We start from the raw sequence: 27,276 nt of genomic DNA, 5'->3' as shown, positions 1-27,276 counted from the left end.
ATTCATCAAGTAAATACCACGCAAGCAACGGAATAGGGTGCTAGGTGCCGTGGCCAGTAGGCTTCTAATTGAAGGAGAACTGAGTCTCAACATTCAGCTTCAGCTCTGGGTTGGCTCTGGGTAGTGTGATGTTAGAACACTGCTGCTTCTTCTTTGGCCTAAAACATGGTGGTTTTGAAGTCGTGTCTTTCCTGGATACAACTGAAGACATTTTCACAAGAGGAAACGAAGATTAAGTGCTGAGACGGGATAGTAAATAAAGTCATTATTTCTAGCAAATAGTCTGAGAAGCCGTTTTGACATTGATTTCAGGAAAGATGCTACAGCTTGACATGATTTATAGTCTCTGGGTCGGTGACCTTTGTCCTTCCTGCTGCCCCTCCGTCTGTGCTTCCCGTGGGATCTGCTACCTTCTTGGCTGATGCTCCGTTAGACCTGCAAATCTGAGGGCCCTGCTCAGGAGGCACGCCACCCACCCAAGTTCCGATCTTGACACTGAATAAATTTGTGTTTGGCTGCTTTATGCAAATCTCCCTGATCTCTTTGGGTTACCTACTTCATACTTCCACCTAATTTACAGGCTGAGTCGAGACCTTGCATATAAAATCGTAGGAACGTGTGAAACAGCATGCATTATTATTACTAATAATCTTTGAGTTAGTTGCAACAATGCCTAAAGCCAGGATTATTTCTGAATAAATATCACACCTGTTGGGGACACGACTCTTTAATATCCAGACTTTCGCCTCCTCTGACTGCATATTTTTAGATTCTCTGTAATGGGGTGCCGCTGTTTTTCATCTGAAACCCAGTCTGCCTTCTCTCCTTAAAGCAAAAGGACTTTTAAAAGTGAAGGTCTGGGATATAACTGGTACATATATCGAATCTCCTTAGTCTGGGCTGTTAAGTAAGTTTAATTAATTTACTAACTTAATGTTCTACTGCTAGCAACAGAGCCTCATTGTCATCAGCCGGGGAGAGGGAATTGAAAGCCTAAATGAGCTCATTTTTTCACAGTTGGAATTAGGGACCAGTTAGCCAATTGTGAGGCTTTTCCAATTTCTCCATCTGCCCTGGGGGGGAATTCAGGCAATTCAGTTCCCCCCAACACAAGTGTGAATAAGATCAGGAAGAGGTAGAGGGGTAAGGAAAAACAACCCAACTCCAAACAAAATAAAGTAAGCTAAGGTTCTTCTTCCAGTTTTGGAACTGAAGGTACTGTGTGGGAGCGAGTTCTTGGGTGGGGCTTGAGGAGCGACTGCTCCTCTGCCTAATTTGGAAACAGAAAAGGCCCGAGCGAAGGATATTTAACTGTGTACGTTTCCACTGAGTGAAGCAGATAAAGGAAAAACAAATAAACAATAAAAGAATGGAAACAAAATTACAGAAATTTGCAAAATTTGACAAATGGTGGCCTGTAGTTGCCACAAGCTAATGGCTCGCAATGATTAATAAGAGTAAAAATAATTGCATTTCATTAAGATTGATGACACCCCATTTAACCTCCCCTCTTGTTTCAGCCCTAAAGTGGAAAGAGATGAAGTTCTCATCTATAATAGCTCCTGTAACATTACCATGGAAACTGAGGCAGAGATGGAGTGTGAGACGCCTAATCAGCCAATTACCGCCAAGATTACTGAAATACAGAAAAGCTGGGGCCAGAACACTCAGGTATAATCAAATCTTTTTTACAGACTGATCCAAACAGCTCAAATTAAATTTGTAATATTGTGTACATTAAAAAAAAAACAATTTAGTACAAATGGCAGCAATACATAATATTAAATGCTCTCAATCTTTGAGGGGCAAAGCCAGTACTCAGCATCTGAATACATTGTTAACTATGGTTAATCATATATTTCCTCAAAAAATAAATGAGTGCTGCCTGACTTTTGTGAGGGTGAATTCTGAAAAGATAACCTCTGTATTTTTGTCCTGATTTCTGCATGCATGTTAGAAAGGAGGTTCCTGGAGCTTTATTTCTTGAGCAAATAAATAGCCTGCAATGTAACCGAGCCCTTCTGGAAGGTTTTCAGATCTCTCAGCCATCTTCATGTTGCAGGATAGCAATGTCGCTGCTGGTCTATCCAGTTCAGTTCTGTTCTGAGGGTGGGGGTGGGGGTGGGGGTGGGGGTGGGGGGAGTGTGAGTGTCAACCTTAGAGGAGATTCCTGGGAAGTTAGAAATGAGAAGGACCAGAGGCCCTTTGGTCCAGCCTGGCATTCTCCGTGCATCCCATTTTAACCACTCTCCCCAAGTGACTCCTCTAATAATACTTTGTTCTTTAAGTCCCCAGTGAGAGATTCCACAGCCTCCCTGGGGAGTCTGTGAGAATTGAAATCAGAGGCTAAGAGTTCTTTGGAAATCTATCGGATAATCTCTTACAACTCCCCAGGCTGCTCACTGTACACAGACCAAAAAAAAAATAATATTTATTGAGCACCTACTCCCCTAGGTGCCTTTCTTTTTTTCATGAAAGCAATCCTTAGGTCATCTTGTCTCTTTGTCTCTTTGACTTAGTACAAACATTTATTAAGTGCCTATGATATGCCACAGCATTCCAGGTCCTTTTGTGCATGCTGTTTGATTCAGTCCACCCTGATCAAAAGCCACACGCCTTTCGTGTGTGATAACTCTTTCTTTGTGTTTTATCTTTCTGCTGAAAAATGCGTGTGGTTTAGAAAAGTCTGTCTTTCTGTCCTCCCAAAACTGTTCCCTGTCTGTCTTCACGCCAAGGGCTCTCTGAGATCACTTTGTCGTGTCCCCAGAACTTTCCCTCCAGGTGACTGACAGGTGGGTGTCCTCACTTCCTGTCTCCTCCTGGCTCCCACAGGCTCCTCACTTCCAGGTCCACTGTCCTGTAGTCGCAGGTGGCACCTCACTCTTTGCTTCTTACCTAGCTGTCAGTTGGAACTATGTGGAACACTGTGAATTTTTTTTTTTTTTTTTTTTTTTTTTTTTTTTTTTTTTTTGTTCTTTCGAGACAGGGTTTCTCTGTATAGCCCTGGCTGTCCTGGATCTCACTCTGTAGACCAGGCTGGCCTTGAACTCAGAAATCCGCCTGCTTTTGCCTCCCAAGTGCTGGGATTAAAGGAGTGCACCACCACCGCCCGGCATGACACTGTGAAATCTGAAGACTCTCAATCTTGCCATTTTAAATTTTTTTTCTGACAGTCTCATATGTGTACACACGCATGTAAGTTGTTTTCATGCCTTTGCCCTCTCTCATGTTCCCTCCTCTCCTGATGAAAACCTTTCTCTTTCCGACAGAGTTCTCCCTCCTTTTTCATGCTGTCTCTTTGGCATGTGATCATTGAGTTTAGCCAACTGACCACGGACAGGATTCCCTTTACAAGAACAATTGGTGAGTGGCTATGCCACCGAAGAATATGACATTCCCCACCCCAAGCCATTAGCTATCAACAGTCCTTTATGGAGGGAAAGGACTCCATGAGATGTCCCTCACCCATCATGAAATGCTGAGGGGTTCCATCTTATGCAGGTAGCCATAGCTTCAATGAGTCTGCGATTACAAGAGCCATTTTGTGATGCCACCCTGTCCTCTGCCTCTTAAATTCATCCCTGCCTCTGCAAATGTCCCTGAAGTCCTTGATACAGAGGTCTTTAGTGCCATCCACCTCACCAACTCTTACTGTCAGCTCCAGTAATACGTCTCCAATTTAAGCCCCCGTGTACCACTCTTTCTGAATGGGTACCAGTCCAGGGTTCCTGGAATGGTAGCATAAGCAAATTCTGGGCAAAGGGTCCCAGAGGAAGGTTATCACATTGGTTAAGTGTCTGTGCTTTGGAGCTCTACTACCAGATTTGAATATACTACTCACCTCAAGGCAATTAGTAGACCTACCTGGGCCTCCATTTTCTCATTTGTGTAGTGAGGACAATGATACTAACAGTAGCTACGCAGACAGGTTCCTCTGAGCTTCACTGGTGTGTAAGACACTGAAAACTGCATTACACACAAAGCAAACGTCCAGTGTTAGCCAGCGTGAAAATGCTATCAATTGTTTATTATGGTGCTTGCTGCTTTGACCAGATAACTTTATTTCTTAGATTTCATTAATTCTTTTCACAATTCAGAGTCTAATTTTGAGACTTGAAGGATCTTTACATGCTTCCCTTATTTTAAAATCCTTAAACAATGCATATGTATTGAGTTCTAAACATGTTCAAATTTTTCTGCTGTATTCTTTTTTCTTGATTTTATTCATTTACACTTCAAATGATATATCCCTTCCCCTCCACAATCTCCCATCCCATTCCCCCTTTCCTTTGCCTCTATGAGGGTGCTCCTCCACCCACCCACCCACCCACTCCCACCTTACCGTAGCTCTAGCATCCCCCTACACTGGGACATCTAAACCAATATGGAATGATGTCTTCACTGTTAAGAGATACCTGAATAGTGAGGTAAGAGAGAAAGGGTTTGCAACCTAGAGTCATTTCGATGGATCTTTGGGTATCACCCAGACTAGTGTTTCAGTATAAATAAGAGTCATAAGGACAGATGAGGTGGTAAAGGTCATATAGCATTCATTGTATTTGATACCACAGCTACATAGCCATAAGTCCCTGGGGAGAAAGTAAGCCTTTTGCTCTTTAGGAACTGGACTAGGGGAGAATGAGGGCATGTCTCAAAAACCTACTGGGCTAAAGCAATGCATAGGAGACTCTATTCCTTAATGATGAGGGTGATATGCACCACAGTTGTGGCTGCAGCATGCCTTAGTGGTGACGATGACGTCACAGTTTTAAGCAGTCAATTAACAGAGCCCTTTTGAGAAGAGAGGAGCACAGGGGAGCAGTGGAAGAGAGAGCAGAGTCATCTGAATTTGAGATCTGTGTTAGCCTTAGCAGGTTCCCGACTGCTCAAACAAGGGTCTGGGGTGAGATATTAACATATCAACTATATTACTGATTGTATTTAGATACAGAGAGCTGGGGATCTCTGTGTGGCTTAAATGGGCTCACAGTTGTCCAGGGCTCAGTTCTTGGCAATGGGAAATTTGTTAATTCTCAATTCTGTTTGCTGGTCTCGGAGTGGTTTGTTTTGTTTTAGGAAATGGATATCGTGAAGTCCATAATTAGCTAAGTGGATATAGAGTTGTTTTATAACCCAGTCCAGTGTGATCTGAGAGTAATAAGTCCCTGGTGATTATTCTGTCCATGTTTGAATGTGTGCTTTCTCCACATCAGTCTTGGGAATCCTCCTTAGTATGCAAACTAACTTTGTTTCAGCCCAGATCGAGAGAAGTAACCACTTAACTGAGCCAAGTAGAATAGACGGTTGGCAGTAGAAGGTCCCCACGTCAGGGGAATTTGTGAATGTCGGTTCTCTCTCTCTGGCTGTGTGTGTGTGTGTGCGTGTGTGTGTGTGTGTGTAGGTATGACCATATTTATATGTTTGTGAATATATCTCTTTATCAAGGATGTTTAGGGTCCTTTGATACATGATTCATAATGTAAATTTTACAAAGACCCGTAGTATTGGCAGAACTCGTCTTTGGAACATTTTAATCCCACAGTTTCTCAAGGGACTGACACCTTTCCTCATGGCCTCCTCCTAGGAAAGTGTTGTCTATACGTGTCACTCAGTGTGCTTAGCTCTGTGGTTGTCAAGATGAGGTCTTAAGAGGAGAACATAAACCAGAGCGGGAGTGCTTGTCTGGGGCTGTAGATGGATTTGGTTCCTTGGATACAGCAGGGCTGATGTTCAACTTGAGCATGCCTGAGGCAACTGCAGAACTCCATGACAAGCGTGGAGCAGGGAAGGCTGAGGAGAGCAGCTCTCTCCTCATTTCCGCTCCAGGAAGTTCCGCCAAGTTGATGCAGCTTGTTTACTTGTTTGTCCCAGTACTTTTAGGAGCGGCTACTTGAAATGACCTTTCTAAGAGAAGTTGTTTTTAATATTGAATCTAGAAACTTGTCTCTACTGAAATATTACTTGGTGTGAGAATAAAATAAAAATATGTAATTTGGTATAACAAGGAGAGAAAACGATATGAAATTCAGAAAGTTTGCCCCACCCTGTGCATACCCTGAATGGTGATTTGAGAAACTGTAAAATGTGACACGGGATTCAGAAAACAACAGTGAAAAGAAAACCAGAAACACAGCAGGAGCAGCATGAGTCATTCACAGTATGTCTCTGAACTTAGTATAGTTTAGTGTGTGTGTGTGTATGTGTGTGTGTGCCCGCCCGTGTCCTTGTATGTTTGAATGTGTGCATGCACATGTGAAGGCCAGAGTTCAAATTCAAGTTCTTTTCCATCAGGCACTGTGTACCTTGCTTTTTCAAACATGGTCTCTCTCGCTGGCCTGAAGCTTACTGAGAAGGCCCTGCTGTCCTGCAAGAAAGCTCAGAAGATCAGTTGAGGTTCGATTCCAAACCTTTGCTATTTTTGGGTTTGACTTTTGTTTATTGTTTTGTGTTTTTTGAGGCAGGGTTTGTCTGTGTAGCTCTGGCCGTCCTGGAACTTAGTCTGTAGACAAGGCTGGCTTCCAGCTCAGTGATCTGCCTGCCTTTGCCTCTTGCATGGAGTAAAAGTGTGTGCCACCATTGCCCGGTATCCCGCCCTTGTTTATAAACGTGGGTTTTGGTGATCAAACCTAGATCCTCCTGCTTGTATGTCAAGAACTTTATTCACTAAACCATTTCTCCAGTGTCCCTTGTCATAGTTTCCAAGAATGCATTTTTATCCCAAAGAAACAGTGGCTTCTTTCAAGTAGATATAATGACAACAAATGAAAAAGAAGGAGGAAGAGGAAGAAGCAGCAGAAGCAGCGTGAGTTCCTTCTTTGAAACAATGAAGAAATGCAGAGACGAACCTTAGTACACGGATGTGGAAAGCAAGTGGGAGAAGCATGTGACGTAACAAAGTGGGAAAAATAGTCTCAGTGCAGAACTGAGATAAAGAAGGAAAAGGCCGATCTGCCTTTGGAACCCTAAAACATTGAATTTAGAGACAGTTAGATACCGGGAATTGAGCACAAGATAGCCCATTGTTAAATACATCGCTCCATGCTGTGGCCAAATACCTGAAGTAGCTTAAATCAGTGAGTATTTATTCTCAGCTCGCAGTCTGAGGGGATACAGTCCATCATGGCGGGTAGTGCTGGCGGGAAGAGTGTGAAGCAGCCTGTGAACAGTGTGTAAGAAAGCAGAGTGGACAGAATAGCCAGGCTATAAGACCTCCAAGCCTACCCTATGGATCAGTTTCCTATAATCCAATTTCTAGAGGTTTCCCAAGTTTCCAAACAGCATCTCTATTCCTGGAACAAGTGTTTGAACCACAGGTCTGTGGGGTCATACCACATTCTCACCATAGTGGTCATATAAGGGCGTTGCCTGATGTCTACAGAGGGAAGTCATAGTCCTGAGAAGTACCATCCCTATTCCTACTTAACTAATCCCTGTTGTTGCTTATCTTATCCCTAATTCCCATTTAAATGGCATAACAACCACTCAGATCTCACCTTCCAGGAAGCAGGCACACGATTTCAGGGGAAAATACACTAGCCAGGCATCGTGTTTCTGGACATAATTGAAATGTGGGCGGATAAGTCATCTGCTTTCTCTTTCAGAAAAAGTCAGTATAGCCATTCTCTACTAAATTCAGTCCTACTGCCAACCCTGGAGATTTAGATCTTTTGCAAATCCAGTTTTACTTCGCCCAGAAAAGACATTGAGTGATGTGTCTTTGGAGAGATTAAAACAGAGTCAAGACCCCCCTACCCCCAGGTACCACATTGAAAGTCTCATGACATGTACTTAACACTAATTGTTCTCAGGGTTTTATTTTTTTTAATTTTAGATTTATTTTTATTATTTTAGATGTATGAGTGTTTTGCCTGCATGCTCATCTGTGCACCGCAGATGCTGTATCACTGGGCAGAACATTAGGAAATTGAAGTCCAGGGCTGCTGAGGGTGGCGGAGACTCCAGGGAGGGGATCAGAGTGGAGGGGCAGTGCTGTAATGGAGCTCCAAAAATCTGTGTGGGACTTTGTATCTTCCTCCCTCATAGCATGAGGTCTGGCTAACAACAGCCACTGAGATGTCTGGAGTGAGCTGAGGGCCCAAAGACCCAGAGCAGCAAAATGCTGGGTGATTTCAAATGGCGACCAGGAAGACTGGAGAGATGTCATTCACCTCTCTCTCAGTGACTACAAAATGTCTCATAGACCAATTAATGTTTGAGGCTTGGCTGGATAAATCACTATCATCCCCCTCAGCTCTGTGTGTATATATATGTGCTTGTGTGTATGTGTGTGTGTGTATGTGTGTATATGTGTATGTCGATGTGTATATGTGTGTATGTTGATGTGTATATGTATGTATGTATATTTGTATATGTGTGCATATTTGTGTAGTGTGTATATCTGTGTATGTACATGGGTATATGTGTGCATGTGTGTAATGTATACATATATATGTATGTGTTGTGTGTATATATGTGTGTATATGTATGTATGTGTGTATGTGTATTGTGTATATATGTGTGTGTATATGTATGTGTGTATGTAGTGTGTATATATATGTGTATATGTATGTGTGTATGTAGGTGTGTTAGTTGTTTGGGTGTATGTTTGCTTGTGTGTCCATATATGGATGTGTGGATGTGATTGCAGGTGGAAATGAGTGTGTGTGCATGTGGAGACCTGAAATAGATGTCAGGGTCTATCTTAGGCACTTTCCGTGTTACTTCATTTGAGCATCTGTCTCTCCTTGACTCTGGAGCTCACCAGTTCCAGCCAGCTGACCTAGCCAGCTTGCCTTCCTTTGGGTTCCCTGTCTTTGTCTCCTGAGTGCTGGGACTACAGGTGGCCGCCATGCCTGCCCAGCTTTCCAGGCTGTTCTGGGGTCGGAGTTCTCATCCTCACACAGGGCTCTTCCCACCAAGCCATGCCCCAGTCCTGAGCTGTTGACATTTTTTAAGTTTATTTGGGCTTCTCAGTACATTTCTACCTCAGGATATTTATTTCCTTAAAACTGGAGGACTTCTTTTTCCTCATGTGATATCCCATAGCACTTTATAATACTTCTTTCATGGAATTTATCTCTTTTGTATATTTAACTAAATGTATTGATTTCAATGTTCTATCTCCCAGCTAGACAGTGAATCTCACTGAAGGCAAGGTCCATTTAAGATTCCTCATTGAGGAATAAATAAAGGGGAATACCCAGTTTGGACCATGGGTCACAAAACAACCACGCTACTTGTTTAAGGAGAACGTCCTAGAAAATTCCCACAGTTCAAGAGTGACAGCATTACATGTTTCCATTATAATATGTACAGGTACCCCCGGAAGCAGATTTGAAAAGTCTCTAGTCGATGTTTCTCCTATCACAGAAATCCAAAACCAGCTTTCCCTTTTATTTTGTTTTATGGTCTTATTTTTATTTTATTTCTTGTGTGTCCCCTTCTGTATTTTCCTTCCTTCTCTTCCCTCTTTTCCTCTCTCCCCTCTCCTCCCCCTCTCCTACTCTTCCATGTCTTCCCTCTCCCATTTTTGCCTCCCTCTCCTCTCCTCTCCTCTCCTCTCCTCTCCTCTCCTCTCCTCTCCTCTCCTCTCCTCTCCTCTCTCCCTTCCCCTCCCTTATCTCTGGCTTCTCTCTGCCATTTGGATCTACCTCTCTTACTTGGTGTGACGGTGATGCCTGCAGACAGAAAGTGTGCCATGCAGGGCTGAAGTCGTGCTTAGAAGAGGGACATAGGTGGTAGGAGCTGGAAGCTTCCTTAGATGACCTGCAGGAAAGCCAGGTCCCTTGTGTCTGCATTTTCTCTGTGAAATGAGGGTCCTAATGCTTTAACAACTGTCTACTGCCAGGAGAGAAGGATCTGCAGAGCAGACATCTCCCCTCAGAAGGGGCTTATCTCTTTAGGATAATTAGGCAGGCAGCAGAGTCAAGTGAGCTGCATAGCGAACAGGACTCTTGGGGCCTGACTTCTAATTCTAGAGCTGTCTGTCTGTGACTGGGAGGCAGCTCACTTAACCTTTCAATCAATTAGCACTTCCTGACACTCAGGTTTGGAGGAAGACAGTACGTACAAAATGGAATAGTCAGAGAATCCTAAGAGTTCAGTCGTGAAACAGTGCCTGTGACCTTGGGCTCCAGGAGGAAGCTAGATTATATAGATTTGGGTATAGTTCCTTAACTTCACCAAGCTTCTTGTTTTCTGTTTCCCAAGGTTGTCAGGATATAGTAACAGGCACAAAGCACTTAGCCACCCCTCATTCACAGGTAGCTTCCAAATATGCTGTTTTTTATTTTCCATAACACACATAATGAGACATGCAACTGAAAAGGAATAGATTTTGGGCATGCCTTTTTGCAAATTGTTGTGCAGGGTCAGGGTCAGAATGGCTTTTTGTTTTTTGTTTTTTTTTGTTTTTGCTTATTATGATGATAGCACACCCATAACCTGTGGTACTAAAGACACTTTGTTTTTGTCATTGATTCAAATGACAAATAAGTTCTTGTATGCTTCTTTCATTACACCCTTCTATTTGAAGAAACAAATCTGGAACTATGTAGCCTGATTTTAGTGTTTAAACAATCTCTATAAGCATATTGCACCCCTCTCCTTTCTCAGAGAACTTTTGCATTGATGGAGTTTGTGACATCAGCCTGCTCCAAAGGTTAGGGTTGCATTACATGTTAGGACTACATTACAAATTAGGGTTCCATATAACATTCATTACCAGTGAATGAGATGGCAGTTTTAATGGCTAGGTGCTATGTCGCAGACACAAATGTCCTTATTATTTCCAGTTATGCTATACCACTGGCTATATATCACTATATGGGAGTTTGAATCATCCTAGGACAACTGTTCTTAGTTCTTACCTTAAAATCAAGTTTCTGCACTTAGTGGAAAACAAAGCTCAATTTGTTTTCCCTGTGAATAACAGGCATGGGCAGTCCCCCTGTGGGAGAAGGAGCAGTAGAATTAGGAATATTGAACTAGTTTCTAGAAAACTTGTTAAACAGAGGTTACCAGAAAGATAGCATCATTCACAGTGTTGACTATGAATTTGTTTCTGTATGATTTGGAGACTTTCTAATTCTTTGGGATAATCCAGTCTCACAGGGATGGGACTAATCTAAGTTAAGGTCCTATCTCACTGTAGTCTGCAGCAGGCTCCTTTAGTCACTGTCTTTGTGATGGCATCTCAGACTGTGTTGATCCACACAGGATCTCTTCTGGCCCCTCCGATGCACTCAGCTACACTTGGCTAATAGAATTAACCATTTAATAAGGAAAGAAAGTGTACAGTTTATGTATTAAAACATAGAAAGAACAGAACCAAGAATAATAGGCAATGAGGTGTGAATGGCGTGACTCAGTCCGATTGGTTTTCTAAGGGCACGTCTGGCATTTCTGAGGTGTGGTGATCACTCAGCGGGTATCCTGAGGTTCTTTTCTTGATGGAAGATACAGTAAACAATGACATTCCCTTGGCTCCATTTGATGCTGGAAGTTTTCTCAAACCACTGGATGCGTCCCTGACTTTCTTGGCTCTTCTCTTTAAGGTATTGTTCCTTAACCTGTGAGACTTGACCTCTTTGGAGGTCCAATGACCCCTTTCACAGCGGTCACCTAAGGCCGTCAGAAAGTATAGATATAATATAGTGTAAACAGCATGATTCATAACAGTAGCAAAATCACAGGTATGAAGTAGCAACAAAAATAATGTTATGGTTTGGGGTCACCATAACATGGGGTTATGTGAATTAAAGGGTTGCAGTGTTAGGAAGGTTGAGAATCACTGACTTAAGAGAATAGCAGGAAGGGGTGGGAGGTGAGAAGTGGGAGGGGAAGGGAAGGGAGGAGAGAGAGAGGGAGGAGGGGAAGAGAGAGAGAGAGGGGGGAGAGAAAATACATAACAATTTCCAGTTATTTCCTCTGTGATAGTTTCTCCAAATCCCATTTCTATTTTAAGAGCTAGGGAGCATTGTATTTGCCTAGCCCTTTGAGCTTTGATGGCTACATCTGATTTGAATAGAATGTGGATAGCAGCTTTGCAGGTAAGGATCCTCCTGTCCTTCATTTTCAATGTTGGGTCATTATAGGAACTATTATTAATGTTATTATTTTTGCGTGCACATGTGTGTGTGTGTGTGTGTGTGTGTGTATTTATGTATGTGTGCTGGTTTTTAAATGTGGGAACATCCGTGTGGAGGTAAATGGGAGGATCTCAAGGGCTGGTGCTCACCTTGAGCTCCAGCTGCTGGGTATATAGGATAGCCTGTCCCCAAGCATTGGGGATTTCCACTTCAGTATCCATCTCCCATCTCCTGTAGGTATGCCAGGGTTCTAGACACACACTGTTGTGTCCAGCTCCATGTGGGTCCTGAGGATTAGAAGTCAGCTCCTCATGCTTGCATGACAAATACTTTACCTCCTTAGCCATCTCCTCAGCCTCCCACATTTGCTGTTTAAATGAGAGAAACGGCTTAATATATATCAGTGTATTGATTTTTCTGACTCAGAGAGTTGGTGTGGACATAGAAAAATAATGTTGTTAACTGTGTGTGAACAAAGTTGGGAGTGGCAAGAGGGCTTATCAGGTAAGTGTGCTTACTGCTCTTGTAGAGGACCAGGAATTTGTTCTTAGCACCCACACAGCAATTCATAACTGACTGTAGCTCCCCTTCCATGGGATCCAATGACCTTCTCCAATGCTCTGAAGTGCAGTCTCCGGCACTTTCATTGTACATACACATGATTACTTACTCAAGAATGTGTGTGTGTGTGTGTATACATTTACATACATACAAATAAAAAAACAGCAGATAAATTAATCTTTAAGAAATACAAAGATTGGGGCAGCGGTGGCAGCAGCAGCAGCTGGTCTAGCTGAAGGGCCATCAGCAGTGGAAACAAGGTGACAGGGTCCAGGCAGGCATTGCACCCACTACCACTGACCTTCGCTGGCCAGCCGGGCTACAAGCAGCAGCGGATTTACAGCGCCTTTCACCGCACAGAAGCTACATCAGAACTCTGCCTCCTGCCAGTCAGTTACGAGAGACTCACCTCCATGTTGGATCTCCGGAGCCAGAGAAATCAGACAGACTGAGGTACACAAATATAGCCCAAGGCCAACATCATGGAGGGTCTAAGCCCGACGGCCGTTGGCCTGCACCCAGGCCCTGGGCTGTTGGGGGGGTGCATCGGTGTGCCAACCCGGCCAGGAGGTTGTTTGCTCAGCCCAGTGCATGTGCCACCATTTTGACTACAAGACTCCAGAGTAGTCTTCAATAGCAACAAAAACAACAGAAAGCCCACATACACATGGAGGCTGAACAATGCTCTACTCAATGACACCTTGGCCAAAGAAGAAATAAAGAAAGAAATCAGAGACTTTTTAGAATTTAATGAAAATGAAGGCACAGCATACCCAATCTTTGGGACACAATGAAAGCAGTGCTAAAAGGAAAACTCATAGCCCTGAGTGCCTCCAAAAAGAAAATGGAGCGTGCGTACACTAGCACCTTAATGACACACCTGAAAGCCCTGGAACAAAAAGAAGCCAATTCACCCAGGAGGAGTAGAAGATAGGAAATCATCAAACTCAGGGCTGAAATCAGTCAAGTGGAAACAAAGAGAACCATACAAAGAATCAATGAATCCAGGAGCTAGTTCTTTGAGAAAATCAACAAGATAGATAAACCCTTAGCCAGACTGACCAAAGGGCACAGAGAAAGTATCCAAATTAACAAAATTAGAAATGAAAATATATAACAACAGAAACTGAGGAAATTAAAAAAATCATCAGATCCTACTACAAAAGCCTATACTCAACACAACTGGAGAATCTGGAGGAAATGGACAATTTCCTAGACAGATACCAAATACCAAAATTAAACCAGGACTAAATAGATCATCTAAACAGTCCCATAACCCCTAAAGAAATAGAAGGGGTCATAGAAAGCCTTCCAACCAGAAAAAGCTCAGGACCAGATGGCTTCAGTGCAGAATTCTATCAGAGCTTCAAAGAAGACCTAGCACCAATACTCTTCAAACTATTCCACAAAATAGCAACAGAAGGAACACTACCCAATTCCTTCTATGAAGCCACAATTACGCTGATACCAAAACCACACAAAGATCCACAAAGAAAGAGAACTTCAGGCCTGTTTCCCTTATGAATATCCATGCAAACATACGCAAAAAATTCTTGCCTACCGAATCCAAGAACACATAAGATCATCCACCATGATCAAGTAGGCTTTATTCCAGGGATGCAGGGTTGGTTCAATATACAGAAATCCATCAATGCAATCCACTACATAAACAAACTTAAAAGAAAAATACCATATGGTCATTTCATTGGATGCTGAAAAAGCATTTGACAAAATCCAGCATCCTTTCATGCTTAAAGTCTTGGAAAGAACAGAAATTCAAGGCCCATATCTAAACATAGTAAAAGCAATATATAGCAAACCGGTAGCCAGCATCAAACTAAATGGAGAGAAACTTGAAGCAATCCCACTAAAATCAGGGACTAGACAGGGCTGTCCCCTTTCTCCTTATCTTTTCAATATTGTACTTGAGGTACTAGCTCAGGCAATTCGACAACATAAGGAGGTCAAAGGGATACAAATTGGAAAGGAAGAAGTCAAACTATCATTATTTGCAGACGACATGATAGTCTACCTAAGTGACCCAAAAAACTCCACTAGAGAGCTCCTACAGCTGATAAACAACTTCAGCAAAATGGCAGGTTATAAAATCAAGTCAAGCAAATCAGTAGCCTTCCTATACTCAAAGGATAAGCAGGCTGAGAAAGAAATTAGGGAAATGACCCCCTTTACAATAGCCACAAACAGTATAAAGTACCTTGGGGTGACTCTTACCAAACATGTGAAAGATCTATATGACAAGAACTTTAAGACTATGAAGAAGGAAATGGAAGAAGATCTCAAAAAATGGTAAAACCTCCCATGCTCATGGATCGGCAGGATTAATATAGTTAAAATGACCATTTTGCCAAAAGCAATATACAGATTCAACGCAATACCCATCAAAATCCCACCTCAATTCTTCATAGAGTTAGGAAGAGCAATCCTCAAATTCATCTGGAATAACAAAAAACCCAGGACAGCTAAAACTATTCTCAACAACAAAAGAAATTCTGGGGGAATCAGTATCCCTGACCTCAAGCAATACTACAGAGCAATAGTGTTAAAAACTGCATGGTATTGGTACAGTGACAGGCAGGCAGATCAATGGAACAGGATTGAAGATCCAGAAATGAACCCACACACCTATGGCCACTTGATCCTCGACAAAGGGGCTGAAAACATCCAATGGAAAAAAGATAGCCTTTTCAACAAATGGTGCTGGTTCAACTGGAGGTCAGCATGCAGAAGAATGCAAATTGATCCATCCTTGTCTCCTTGTACTAAGCTCAACTCCAAATGGATTAAGGACCTCCACATAAAGCCAGACACTCTGAAGCTAATAGAAAAGAAACTGGCGAAGACCCTGGAGGACATCCGTACAGGGGGAAAAGTTTCTGAACAGAACACCAATAGCGTATGCTCTAAGATTAAGAATTGACAAATGGGACCTCATAAAATTACAAAGTTTCTGTAAAACAAAGGACACCATCAAAAGGACAAATTGGCAACCAACAAATTGGGAAAAGATCTTCACCAACCCTACATCTGATAGAGGGCTAATATCCAATATATACAAAGAACTCAAGAAGTTAGACTCCAGAAAACCAAATAACCATATTAAAAAATGGGGTACAGATTTAAACAACGAGTTCTCACAAGAAGAACTTCAGATGGCAGAGAAACATCTTTAAAAAAGGCTCAGCTTCATTAGTCATCAGGGAAATGCAAATCAAATCAACCCTGAGATTTCACCTTACACCAGTCAGAATGGCTAAGATTAAAAACTCAGGAGACAGCAGGTGTTGGCGAGGATGTAGAGAAAGAGGAACACTCCTCCACTGCTGGGGTTGCAAATTGGTACAACCACTCTGGAAATCACTCTGGCAGTTCCTCAGAAAACTGGGCACGTCACTTCCAACAGATCCTGCTATATCACTCCTGGGCATATACTCAGTGGATTCCCCAGCATGTAATAAGGATATATGCTCCACTCTGTTCATAGCAGCCCTATTTATAATAGCCAGAAGCTGGAAAGAACCCAGGTATCCCTCAACAGAAGAATGGATGCAAAAAATGTGGTATATCTACACAATGGAGTACTATTCAGCCATTAGAAACAATAAATTCATGAAATTCTTAGGCAAATGGATGGAGCTGGAGAACATCATACTAAGTGACGTAACACAGTCTCAAAAGATCAATCATGGTATGCACTCACTAATAAGTGGATATTAGCCTGGAAAACTGGAATACCCAAAATCTAATCCACACATCAAATGAGGTACAAGAAGAATGGAGGAGTGGCCCCTGGTTCTGGAAAGACTCACTGTAGCAGTATAAGGCAAAACCAGAACAGGGAAGTGGGAAGGGGTGGGTGGGAAAACCGGGGGAGGGAAGGGGGCTTATGTGACTTTCTGGGAGTGGGGGGCCAGAAAAGTGGAAATCATTTGAAATGTAAATAAAAAGTATATATCGAATAAAAAAATAAACTACTAAAAAAAAAATACAAAGTTTATGCCACTGAAAATGTGGGGTCATTTCTTACTGTACATGTCCTACTGAATGTGTCGTATTTCACAAGTGGTTTTTGTAGCCTAACAGCCCCCTAGGTTCTATACGCTACCTCTGATTTCTCTCTTGGAGTCCACACTGAGTCTCAAAACCTAATGACTCTTGGTGGCAAATATGACAGGTGATACCATAAGAAGGGAGTATGGTGGGCTGATGTGCTTTGAGGGAGTGAGCCGGAGTATCCTTCCCTTCATGGGTTCTGTGTTTCTGCAGTCTTCATCTCCTGAAGATGCTCAGTAGATTTCCCCAGTACTGAGACTTATTCATAGTATTGTCACAAACCATAGGGATGAGTGGGGGTTTGTGACTCTCCTGGCATCTCAGTCTTAGGTCTCTCTTTTTTTTCCCCTCAGAATATTAAGCATTAAGAAAGTTTATGCAAATGTAGTATATGTCTATATCTGCAATTTATACTATATTCATATCAATACCCACAGATCATTATAACCCATAGACATTTTCTGTATGCTTTTGCTTTCTATTTTTTTCTCATTGAATTTTACATTAAAAATATTAATGGAAAAAGAGACCATGAATTTCAAAGAGGGAAGGGAGGGGTATATGGGAAATTTGGAGAGAGGAAAGAGAAGGGAGGAATGATAATCTCAAACATTAATGTTATACTGTGAAAAGCTGGGGAGATGGTAAAGTAAAGTGCTCGTCTTTCAGACGCTAGTGTTAAGTGCCATGTGAGAACCCGTGTAAAAATGTTGAGTATGGTAGTGAGCACTTGCAATCGCAGTCCTAAGGATTGGGGGAGCAGTAGAACCCTGAGGAAATCACTGGCTAGCCAGCCTCTCCTATTTGTTGAGCTGTGTGTCAGTGAAAGTCTCTGTCTCAAAATAACAAGGTGGAGGGTATTCTGAAGACTAACAATGTAGCTGTCCTCTGCCCCCTGTGAGCATGTGCATGCCATGAGTGTGTGCTTACCTGTGTGCTGCACACATGAACATGCACACACATAAGAATACTATTATTAAGACTTCAAAAACAAATAGAAGAAACTCAAATGGACTTAACTGGCAGGGAGATGATATCGACTCACTGAACGGGATTGCTTGGAGTCCTAGGAGCAGGAATGGCATGATTCAGCAGCTTGGGTCTGCAGTATTCAATCTAAACCTGAGTCTGTCCCTTGTGGCCACAGACAGCTTTTATGGTTTGCAGGACTACTTGCTTTCCTATTCACATGACCTGGGAACTAGGGTCTTTTTTGGCACAGTTAGAAAAGAGAGGATATTCTTTGCCATATCTACTATTACATCTATTCAAGTTTGCTCTACACGAAGTTACTGGATCATAGTACTCTGTGCTCAGAGTTTGGCTTTGTTGTTTGGTTTTAGCCAGTGTGCAGTCACTGCAAACCTTGACCTAGGCCTAATCTCATTTCAAATGTCTGAGCAGGAAAATGTGATCACTGATGCCTTGGGGGAGGGGGGAAGCTTGGACTGGATGTTGAGTGGTCCAAACATGCTTGTCCACAGCTTGTCCATGTATCTCTTGTAAGTCCTTGTCCTCTGGTCCTTCTTACTGAAAGCTTTTGATAACCAGGGCATTGGGGATATGTGGACTTTAACGGGGTGGGACCAGAAATCTGTTCTATATAATTGGAAGAGTTTGGTAAACCTCCCTTAGCATTTAATAGGGGTGTTTACTTTCAGCAAACAAACTGAGAAATCATAATGATATGTAGAACATGTCGATCTCAGTAGCCTGCAGGACCTCAGAATCAGCTGTGTGTTTCTTTGATGATATACACCTTCCTAATTCAAAATGACAGTGGGTTGTTTGTTTGGTTGTTTGTTTTTATGATACACCAACTCCCAATGAGAGGGCTCATTATTCAGTTCTGTGCAAGGCAACTTCGCTTTAACAAAGACAAGATCAATAATCTTTGGGATGGAAGAGCCCCATTCTAAGGTTTTGCTTCCAAATGACGCCTTTTCAGGCATATCACAAATACTAATTAAATTTCCCAGCCCTTCTATGTAATAAGCAAAGAGAAGTAGACCCTGGGCCCTCCACAGTTTAATGTCAATCACAATGGCCTCTACTGTTGTCACCCACAGCAACAGTATCAGCTGCCTGAAGCATTGCCTCGTTCCCTTCCCAGAGAAGATAGTATGCACAGCCAAGCAGAAGCAAATGTATTTTGTTTGGTTTCTGCCTGGCATTGGATCTTAGGAGTCTGGAGGACAGTACCTGATAGCTTTGTTAGCACGTGGGTCATGCAGACACAATGACGTGGGACACTATGACCAGTAGGTGGATGTCTGGCATCCCTGCACTGGGACTTTGAAATTGTTAAACTTTTAACACTCAAACAACAGAGGACACAGATGATTCCAATCTCTGGTTAGCCATACTATGGGGCCTTTTAGGATTAACTTGAAAAGATGAGCAAAGACTTTGAAATGGTGTTAAGTGTTTGGGAAGAAATGGCTGACCCAATTACTGGACTTTGAAAAGGTTTTAGTCACTTTACAGAGGAAAACAGACAATCTTGCTCAATAACTGAGTCATAAGCACAGTCTTAACAATGAGAGGAAACTATGTATCTTAAATTTAAAAATAAATGAAGGCAAAGAAGTCTTCTGGCTAAAAAGAGTCACCTGGAAATTCCCTAGAGGGTATGACATTTAAGCTTAGGCTTTTAAGAATGACCTGGGTTTGGCTGAGGGGACAAGATATGACAATGACTAGTCTTCCTGAGTCTGCATTGTGGGAGGAAGAGATATATAAGTAATTAGAGTGGGAGATGAGGTTTGAAAGAATATAACTGGGGTGAGAGTACCAGGGAGGAGCCTGGGGGGGTACCATGTCTTGAACATCACTTGAGGAGTGTGTTTTTAATCCAGGAGGAAATGTAAGACTCTCAGGAAATTAATCTTACAGCTATGGGTCTATTTATCATAAGAAAATATCCTTTAGAGTTTATATCAGAGGCAGAGAACTAGAATTGTTGAGGAGGGCTGGGTTACAGGTTAGCTCTGACTGGCACAGCTGCTGTTCCTCTGGTCAGCAGTCAGGTATCTTATAGCTACAGCCCAGAGAGAAGGACATCTTACATAAAGTCATGTTGAGGAGCCTGGGATGGCTCTTTTAATAGCAGCAGAACTGGTCATTGTCAACTGGCTTTAGACTTCTGGTGAGTCAGAATGACAGTGTGGTTTTAGCACTCTAGTAGTGACCCAGGTCCTGCCTCTTAGGCTAGCATTATACCAGACTGTAGGCGAGTTTAGAAAGTCGAGCTCCTCATCTGTAATGAAGCATTGGACTGAACAGCAGTTTCTAGTGTGAAGCCTTCGTGCAGTGAGTGATACAGGATTTTCCATGGGAAAATAAGCCCTTTGTGGTCAAACAGGGTCAGGAGGCAGGGCTCTACTCTGAGTGCCACGTCCAGGAGCAAAGTAAACTCTTGAAAACGAGTACAGGAAGGAAATGAGCTTGATTCTGTTGAAGCTGGCCTTCTCCAGCATTGCTGGCTTAGACTCATTTGTCTTCCCCGAATGGGACACTTTTTGGCTTTCTGTGAGACATTTTGAGAAGTTTGGGACCAGATCCCCTGCAGGTCCTTTTCTATGTTACCTCCAAAGACACTTAACCACAGATTTTTTTAAAAAAATTTTTTAATACAAAAACTTTTTATTATTTTTTATTGTCCCCATATTGTTATTTCTCACACTCTTTCCTCACACTTCCCCACCTTCTTAGCTTCGTGTTCTTTGTCTCTGTCTCTCAAAAATGAAACAAAGAAAATCAAACAAACAAAAAACTTGATTACCAGACCAAAGCAAACCAAACCAAATTATGCAGAACCAACCCCCCAGAGCTTGAAACAGGTGAGGTAAGCAAGACAGAGCAGCAAGAGGCAAGCAACTCACATCTGGGATCCTCAGCACCATGGTTTTACCTGGGAACAGCGCTAGGTGCTGAAGAAGCACTTCAAGGTGGCTCCCACCCTAATCAGGAGTTTGGGAGGTCTTGACAGTCAGACTCAACCTGAAGGTGGTGTGAGTTGAGACTTGGTTGGGTTGACCCTCCTCCTCCTCCTCCTCCTCCTCCTCCTCCTTCTCCTCCTCATTCTCCTCCTCCTCCTTATTCTCCTCCTCCTCCTCCTCCTTATTCTCCTCCTCCTCCTTATCTCCTCCTCCTCTTCCTCCTTATTCTCTTCTTCCTCCTCCTCCTCCTCCTCCTCCTCCTCCTCCTCCTCCTCCTCATCATCATCATCATTGAAAAGCCTAGGTACAAAGAGTTAAAGTGCCCACAGGGTCACATCTGACCCCTTAAACTGAAGGTACATGGTTGTCACCTTCACTCCTCTTTTCTGAGCAGTCTCATGGGACTCAGGATGGCCTTCTGAGGCATGAGGACCATTCCTCTGCCTCCACCATGCCCATGCTGGGTTATTGTTTTATTTTGTGGTTGTTTTGTTCTCAGCCTGGATTTGGAGCCTCCTAACCTCCTAAGGGATGGGCTGCCCAACTAGTGTTGTAAGACATCATTTAATGTCATATTTTTGGGATTTTGCTAGTCCCCCATTTTGAGACAGTTTCAGTACCAGCTTAACCTATAGTCAGCTGCTTCTGTTAAAACCTTTCAACTTCCTTGTCAGGGACCTGCTGGGTTTTCATTTCAATCAGTGGCAGATTGATAATAAAATTATTCACAGAAACTAAAAATCCAAACACACACACACACATACACACACACACACACACACACACACACACACAGAGAGAGAGAGAGAGAGAGAGAGAGAGAGAGAGAGAGAGGGAGGGAGGGAGGGAGGGAGAGAGGGAGAGAGAGAAAACCTATGGAATTTGTTTTATTGGCCAACTACTACTGATGGGGGGGGGGCTGTCCTGCAGTGTGGCTAATATACTGGGTGACTCTTCATTGGAGAAACCTGATTTTCTGTTTCCTAGCAGCTATCGATTGCAAATGGCTTTTTGACTAGGTTCTTTGAGACTTCTTTGTGACAAGTTCCCTGTTTCCCTCTGGGATGGTTTGAACCTGTATGAATACAAAAGGAGTTTGCTTCTCCAGCATCTTTGAAGGAACTTTCCCATTAATAAAGTGGAACTGATCATTGCTCCGCCCCACTCCCAATCACTGTTGTCTCAGAGTGGTTTTTTTTCTTTTTGCTTGGAGATTCTCTGAGGTCGGCTGTCCCTGGTGGAATTGTCATATGACTTCATTAGACACCTTTGTATGCTCAGGAGCCATCAGCTTCACCTTCCGGTTTAGAGTCGTCATTTTTCTAACTTGCTCTATTAACTGGGGAAAGAGCTAGAGATTCCGCCCCACCCCCATTCTTTGCATCTGTATATAATGTAATTTAACCTAGCCAAAAAAGACACTCATTGTCCCACAGGACTTAATTAACTCCCAGCTTCGCTGCGCTCCGTGAAAATAATATGAAAAGTAAAAGTTCTGGTGTTCTGTACCTGTCCACTTCCACCTCTGCTGCATAATGAGATGCCGGCAAGGGTGACACTGATGAGGTGTGTAAGAGATACTGATTACAGCAGGCGGAGAGCTGCCTGCTCAGCTCCCTTGAAATCGGGCTGGGCTACAAGATCTGCAGACCCAGGGAACAGCTTTTGCCTTCACATTCCAATTCTGAACCACTTCCTCACTTCCTCGATCACCTTGCTGCCACCCACCCGCCCGAGAGAGCCGAGCAGTGCCTTTGTTAACCTTTAGCTCTACCTTCTGCACGGGGTGGATGTGATGTCAGCTGTCACAGGGCAGGTGCCGTGTTTATCGCTCTGCCAGTAGCAAATCTGGGCCTGGAGGAGCAGGATTCTCCCAGCTAGCCCTCAGGGGAGCCCATTAAGAAATTGCAAGGCTAATAAAAATCACGGCCGATGAAATTGCAATCCTCTGGTGCCGCTCCGTGATGGGGTTGACTCTGGTTTTACATTTTAGTGGGGGCAGGGATTGAAAGTTTGAAAGAGAACTCTTGTTCTGGTGGTATGGGAGTCACACCTTCCGGACTCAGAGATGGAAGGGGCAGCTAGAAGACAGGCGTCCTTCCTTCTTTGTGTGAGGCTTTAGCCTATTTGAGATAGGGATTTATTAATGCGACTGATATGCTAACAACCCCCTGCTCCTTAAGGAAAGCCTCGCCCTGCCATAGGACATGAAATGTGGGGCACAGTTAGAGATTTCCAGCCTTTCAGTGAAACCCAATGTCCATTCTTCTGGGAGTCTGGAGAATTCATGATGTCTACTTCTGTGTCTCAGCAGAATTGTTTAAAACATTTTTAATCCCAATGGCCTCTCGAAAAGGAAACTGCATAGAATAGAGCCATTCTGGCGGTTTAAAACAGTGTCTTGCCCAGGAACCACTCAGTCAGGAGGTGATTCTGCATTTCCTGGCTTGTCCCATCTCTTCAAGGAATTTATAACTTTGTTTGAATAGACTGATAGTTTCAATTGTTAAAATGAGACAGGCAGCAGCTGATGAGATGGCTCAGTGAATAAAGGCTCTTGCCCATAGGCCCCAAACCCTCAGGACGGACCCTCATGGTGCCTAGAAAAAAATTAAACTCTCCAAGTCATTTTCTGACCTCCATATGAGGGTTATGGAATACGTACTTCTCTCTCTCTCTCTCTCTCTCTCTCTCTCTCTTTCTCTCTCACAAACACACACACCCAAAAATCAGGAAAGACAGAGACAAGTAGAGATAGAGACAGAGACAAAGCAAGTCAGAGAGTTGGTGGGGTCTGTTTTTATTTTATATATTATCTGCAACCACTTTAATAACGCAAATAATTTTGTTGAGTGAGTGCCTCAACAAACACGATTAAAATGAATGTGCCTTCTATGTATGCGTAGTTTACTCACTCCAAAGGCGAAGGCAGCATGGTCATTTGAACGAAAGCCTGGATGATATAAAGTGATGCTGTCTCATAAAACCAAAACAGACTCATGTTCCCCAGACGGAAGTAATTTCTTAAAACATTTGTGGTGAAATTTAGAAACCTTTGTGGAGACTTTGGATGGCAAGAAATAAACAGGAATCCCACGTTGACCAGTGAGAGGCCTTACACACCCCGTGTGTGGCTTCCCCCTGACACACTTGCCCACTTGAGAGGAAGGTGTCTGGCCTCTGAAGCCCTAATGCTTCTGCTGTCTGCTGCCCTGAGGAGCTCTGCATAGGTCTCAGACACAGATATCTACTGCATGCTTTTGAACTATTTTAATCTCAATATTGCAAATAATGTTCAGCAGAAAATTTCTTATAAGAAGAATCTCATCTTTATTTTTTTTTTTTATTTTTGCTATATGCTTTTTGTATAGGAATGGGTGATCAAAATCTGTAATTCCAGGATGTTTGTTTCATTTCGTCTTCTTCGGTTTTCTGGTTGGTTAGATAGTACATCTCAGAAGGGAGGGATGAGGGATGCTTGTGATGAAAAGAGAAGTTTCATCATTTTTAAAGGCGTATGGCAATGATCATAATTAAGGCATAATAACAAAGAAGATTTTAACCATGTTGACTTCTCCAGAATACCACTTCAATATACAATGAAATAAAACACAGTTTTATCTTATTTTAAAAGATACATGTTTAGTAAAATCTTGAAAGGTAATCATGGGATTAGAAAAAAAACAATTTACTGTAGTTTTTAGCATTCAGTTGCTTTGAAAATGGCTAGGAAAATGTCAACGACTGTGTTGTGTTCTTTGTCCCCAAAGGCTGGTCCTCCAAGTTACAAGGTTCAGTATAAAGTGCGAAAGTCTTGACTTCATTTCCTGTAAGCACCATTAAGAGATTTTTCTCTGTGCAGTCAGTGAATTGGGGGCAAGCATCCAGTTGCTTGTTGGTGCTGGCATACCATGTGTGTGTTTGTGATTGTGTGTCTATCCATGAAATGCACTGGCAGGACAACTTTTAAGATTTCCCTTATTTAATCTTTAAAAACCATTCTTTTCTGTTTCATGGGAAATTGACCATCTTCTTTACCAGACTACTTATACAGTATAATTGTATGGTACAAATAAAAAGTCTTCACAATTGGTCTACTTAAGGCAATATGTGTTTATAACTTCAAATATGAAAATTAAAAATACTATTATGAGCAACTTTAAACACCCATTACAGCTATCAACTTATTTGCATTTTTTTTAAAAAAAGGTTTATTTGTGTACTGTTTTCTAGACTGTCCTTTAAAGGGTGGGAAATAGCTCAGTCACACTGTTTGTCTTGTAAATAGGAAGACCTAAGTGCCTCCTTAGAACTCATGTGCAAAAAGCTGGGCACAGAGGGGCTCTGTCACCCAGAGCTGGGAAGTGCAGACAGGTAGCTCCTTGGGGCTCATTGTGAGCTAACCTAGTTGAATCATCACGTTCCAGGCTCCTTGAGGCTTACCTTGAGCTAACCTAGAGTAATCATCCAGTTCCAGGCCAGTGATTGGGGCTCACTCTGAACTAACTTAGCCTAACCAATTATGCATTTAAATTTATCAAATCACAAATCTCCTGGCATTTAGATTAAAAAATTAGGGCAAAAATCATGCAGACACAAGATTTTTCAGGAGCCTTTTTTTGCTTTCTCTTTTCTTAAATTTTCTTTTTTGTTACACTGTTTCTTTCTCCTATTCAGATCCTAGTTAGAGTTTAAATTCAGAAAGCCTAAAATTTGCCCGGTACATTTGCATTTTAAACAAATGTCTTGAGGATTCAAATCAGTGAAGTTAAAGCAAAAGAAAAATTTGTACTGAAGATGCCCTTTACCTCAAGTTCCATTGTCCACACAGCAAACTCTTCCTTAACTTTGTGGGAATAAACCACGATGGTGATGCTCAGCCTGCCTGTGTATCTGTAACACCCACATGGCACAGAAAAGCATTCTTTCTCTGTTAATTTCACAGCACTATAGAGGAGATATTGTTGGTTCTGTTTTACAGGCACAGAGCTGAATACTTCCAAACGTTGAGACTTGCCTAAGGCCCCAGGGCTGACTTTACTGTGCCAGAGTTGAGACTTCGTAGTCTGCTTAACATTAAACCTTCTTTTAAGCATAGCATTATCTGCTGACTAAATGGCAGGGTTAGGGCAGAGGGATGTCACAGGAAAAGGATGGTATAGGACGCAACATGAATTTGTGACAATAAAAAGAGGACTTTTCGATAGAAATGTCCTATCTAGTGAAAAGAGAAGGATGCTGCAACTGGACGTGAGGCATGTCATCATGTTTACTAAGTGGGAACAGAATTTCAACGTTATTTTGGAAAGTTTGGCCCATAGGACAAGATTATCTTTAGAGCCTGTAGTGGTATTCATGGCATTAGAATATGGAGGTCTATGAAAGATGGGAGTGACTTCACCATCTTCCCGTCTTCAGCTAGTAAGAAAATGATGTCTCCAAAACAGAAACAAAGAAATATACCAAACAAGGAAAGTAAAAGGAAAGAGGCGGCTGATTTTATCCGGGCTGGGACAAGCCACCTCTGCACAAGGTTGTCGAGCTGTCGAGAGCAAAGGCAAGGAGGTCTCGCAGTAACCACAGGCTATGCAAAGAGATAAATGGTTGACCCTGGCCCGTGTCAGCCTACGATTGATGCCACTATCAGCTCTAGTGCCTTCCTAGTGATTTTTTTTTTAAATCTTTGATAGAGTGTGTTATCTAGTTACTGGCATGAGGGCAATAGCCTGGAGGGGTGAAGGAAAAAGAAAGAATAAAAGGTCACTCCAGGAGGACATTCTCTGTCCCACTAAATGAGAAAAAAAAGATCTAGTTCAAAAGGGAGGAAATACATAAATAACCATAAAAGCGACTCCTGGATGCATGGATAGGGTAAGCAACCGCCCCTCCTCTCTCTGGGAAACCTTCTCTTTCTCTGTCCCTCTTTTCTCTCCTTCCTGCCTTCTTTTCTCCTTCTCTTCACACTTCTTCTTTCTAAAAAGACAAACTGAGACAGACCTGGAGCTGCTGAGCTGTGGGGCAGGGCAGTACTGAGAGAGTGGGGAGTTGGGTGAGGGGCTGTGTTAGCCGATATGGTAATAGTCTTCATTCTCTATTGAACTTTTATAATGGCATTTGGAGGAACTGAAAGCTTCTGAAAGAATAAGCTTTGCTTTCGTAGAACTTCCCTTTTTCATATCAGCCTCAAAATGTAGGGTCTCCCCAATGGGTCTTTTTGCATAAGGTAAAATTGTGGATCACAGTACAGATGCTCCCTCTGGTGAAGAACCACACTGGATCCAACCCCCAGGTCTCCAAAACCAGTTCTGTAATGAGTAGAGTTTAGTGGGTGAAGTTCATCATTTCAAAAGCCACAGCCTTGGCTGTGTGTATTTTTTACCTTATACCATTGGTTCTTGCCAGCAGATGTTGTACAAGACACCCTTGGCACATGTTCAGCTGTCTACCTTATAATCATCTAACAGAGACATCCTAACAGTAGATAAAGAGAAGCCTTGCTGCTGGAAGACGTGTGTTCGAGTCCCATATGCTAAGATTGCTGGGTCCTTGACCAGGAGCCATACTTCACCTTAACGAAGGAGTAGTATTCTTGCCAATGTCCCCCTGTGCAGTTT

General features: G+C 42.6%; 1 protein-coding gene across 1 annotated transcript in view; it reads left to right on the top strand.

Moving 5' to 3' along the window:
- The window catches only part of Pkhd1 (PKHD1 ciliary IPT domain containing fibrocystin/polyductin), a 463,409-nt gene that overhangs the window by 93,861 nt on the left and 342,272 nt on the right, over positions 1-27,276 (top strand). The window contains exon 34 of the mRNA XM_052192751.1: positions 1,521-1,671. Coding sequence (XP_052048711.1) covers positions 1,521-1,671 — 151 coding nt within the window. The remainder of the gene's footprint in view (positions 1-1,520; positions 1,672-27,276) is intronic.

Source organism: Apodemus sylvaticus, chromosome 9 (assembly GCF_947179515.1).
Source record: "Apodemus sylvaticus chromosome 9, mApoSyl1.1, whole genome shotgun sequence".
In the NCBI taxonomy this organism is placed as follows: Eukaryota; Metazoa; Chordata; class Mammalia; order Rodentia; family Muridae; genus Apodemus; species Apodemus sylvaticus.
Note: the sequence above shows the minus strand (reverse complement) of the source record. Positions and strands in the feature narration are given on the sequence as shown.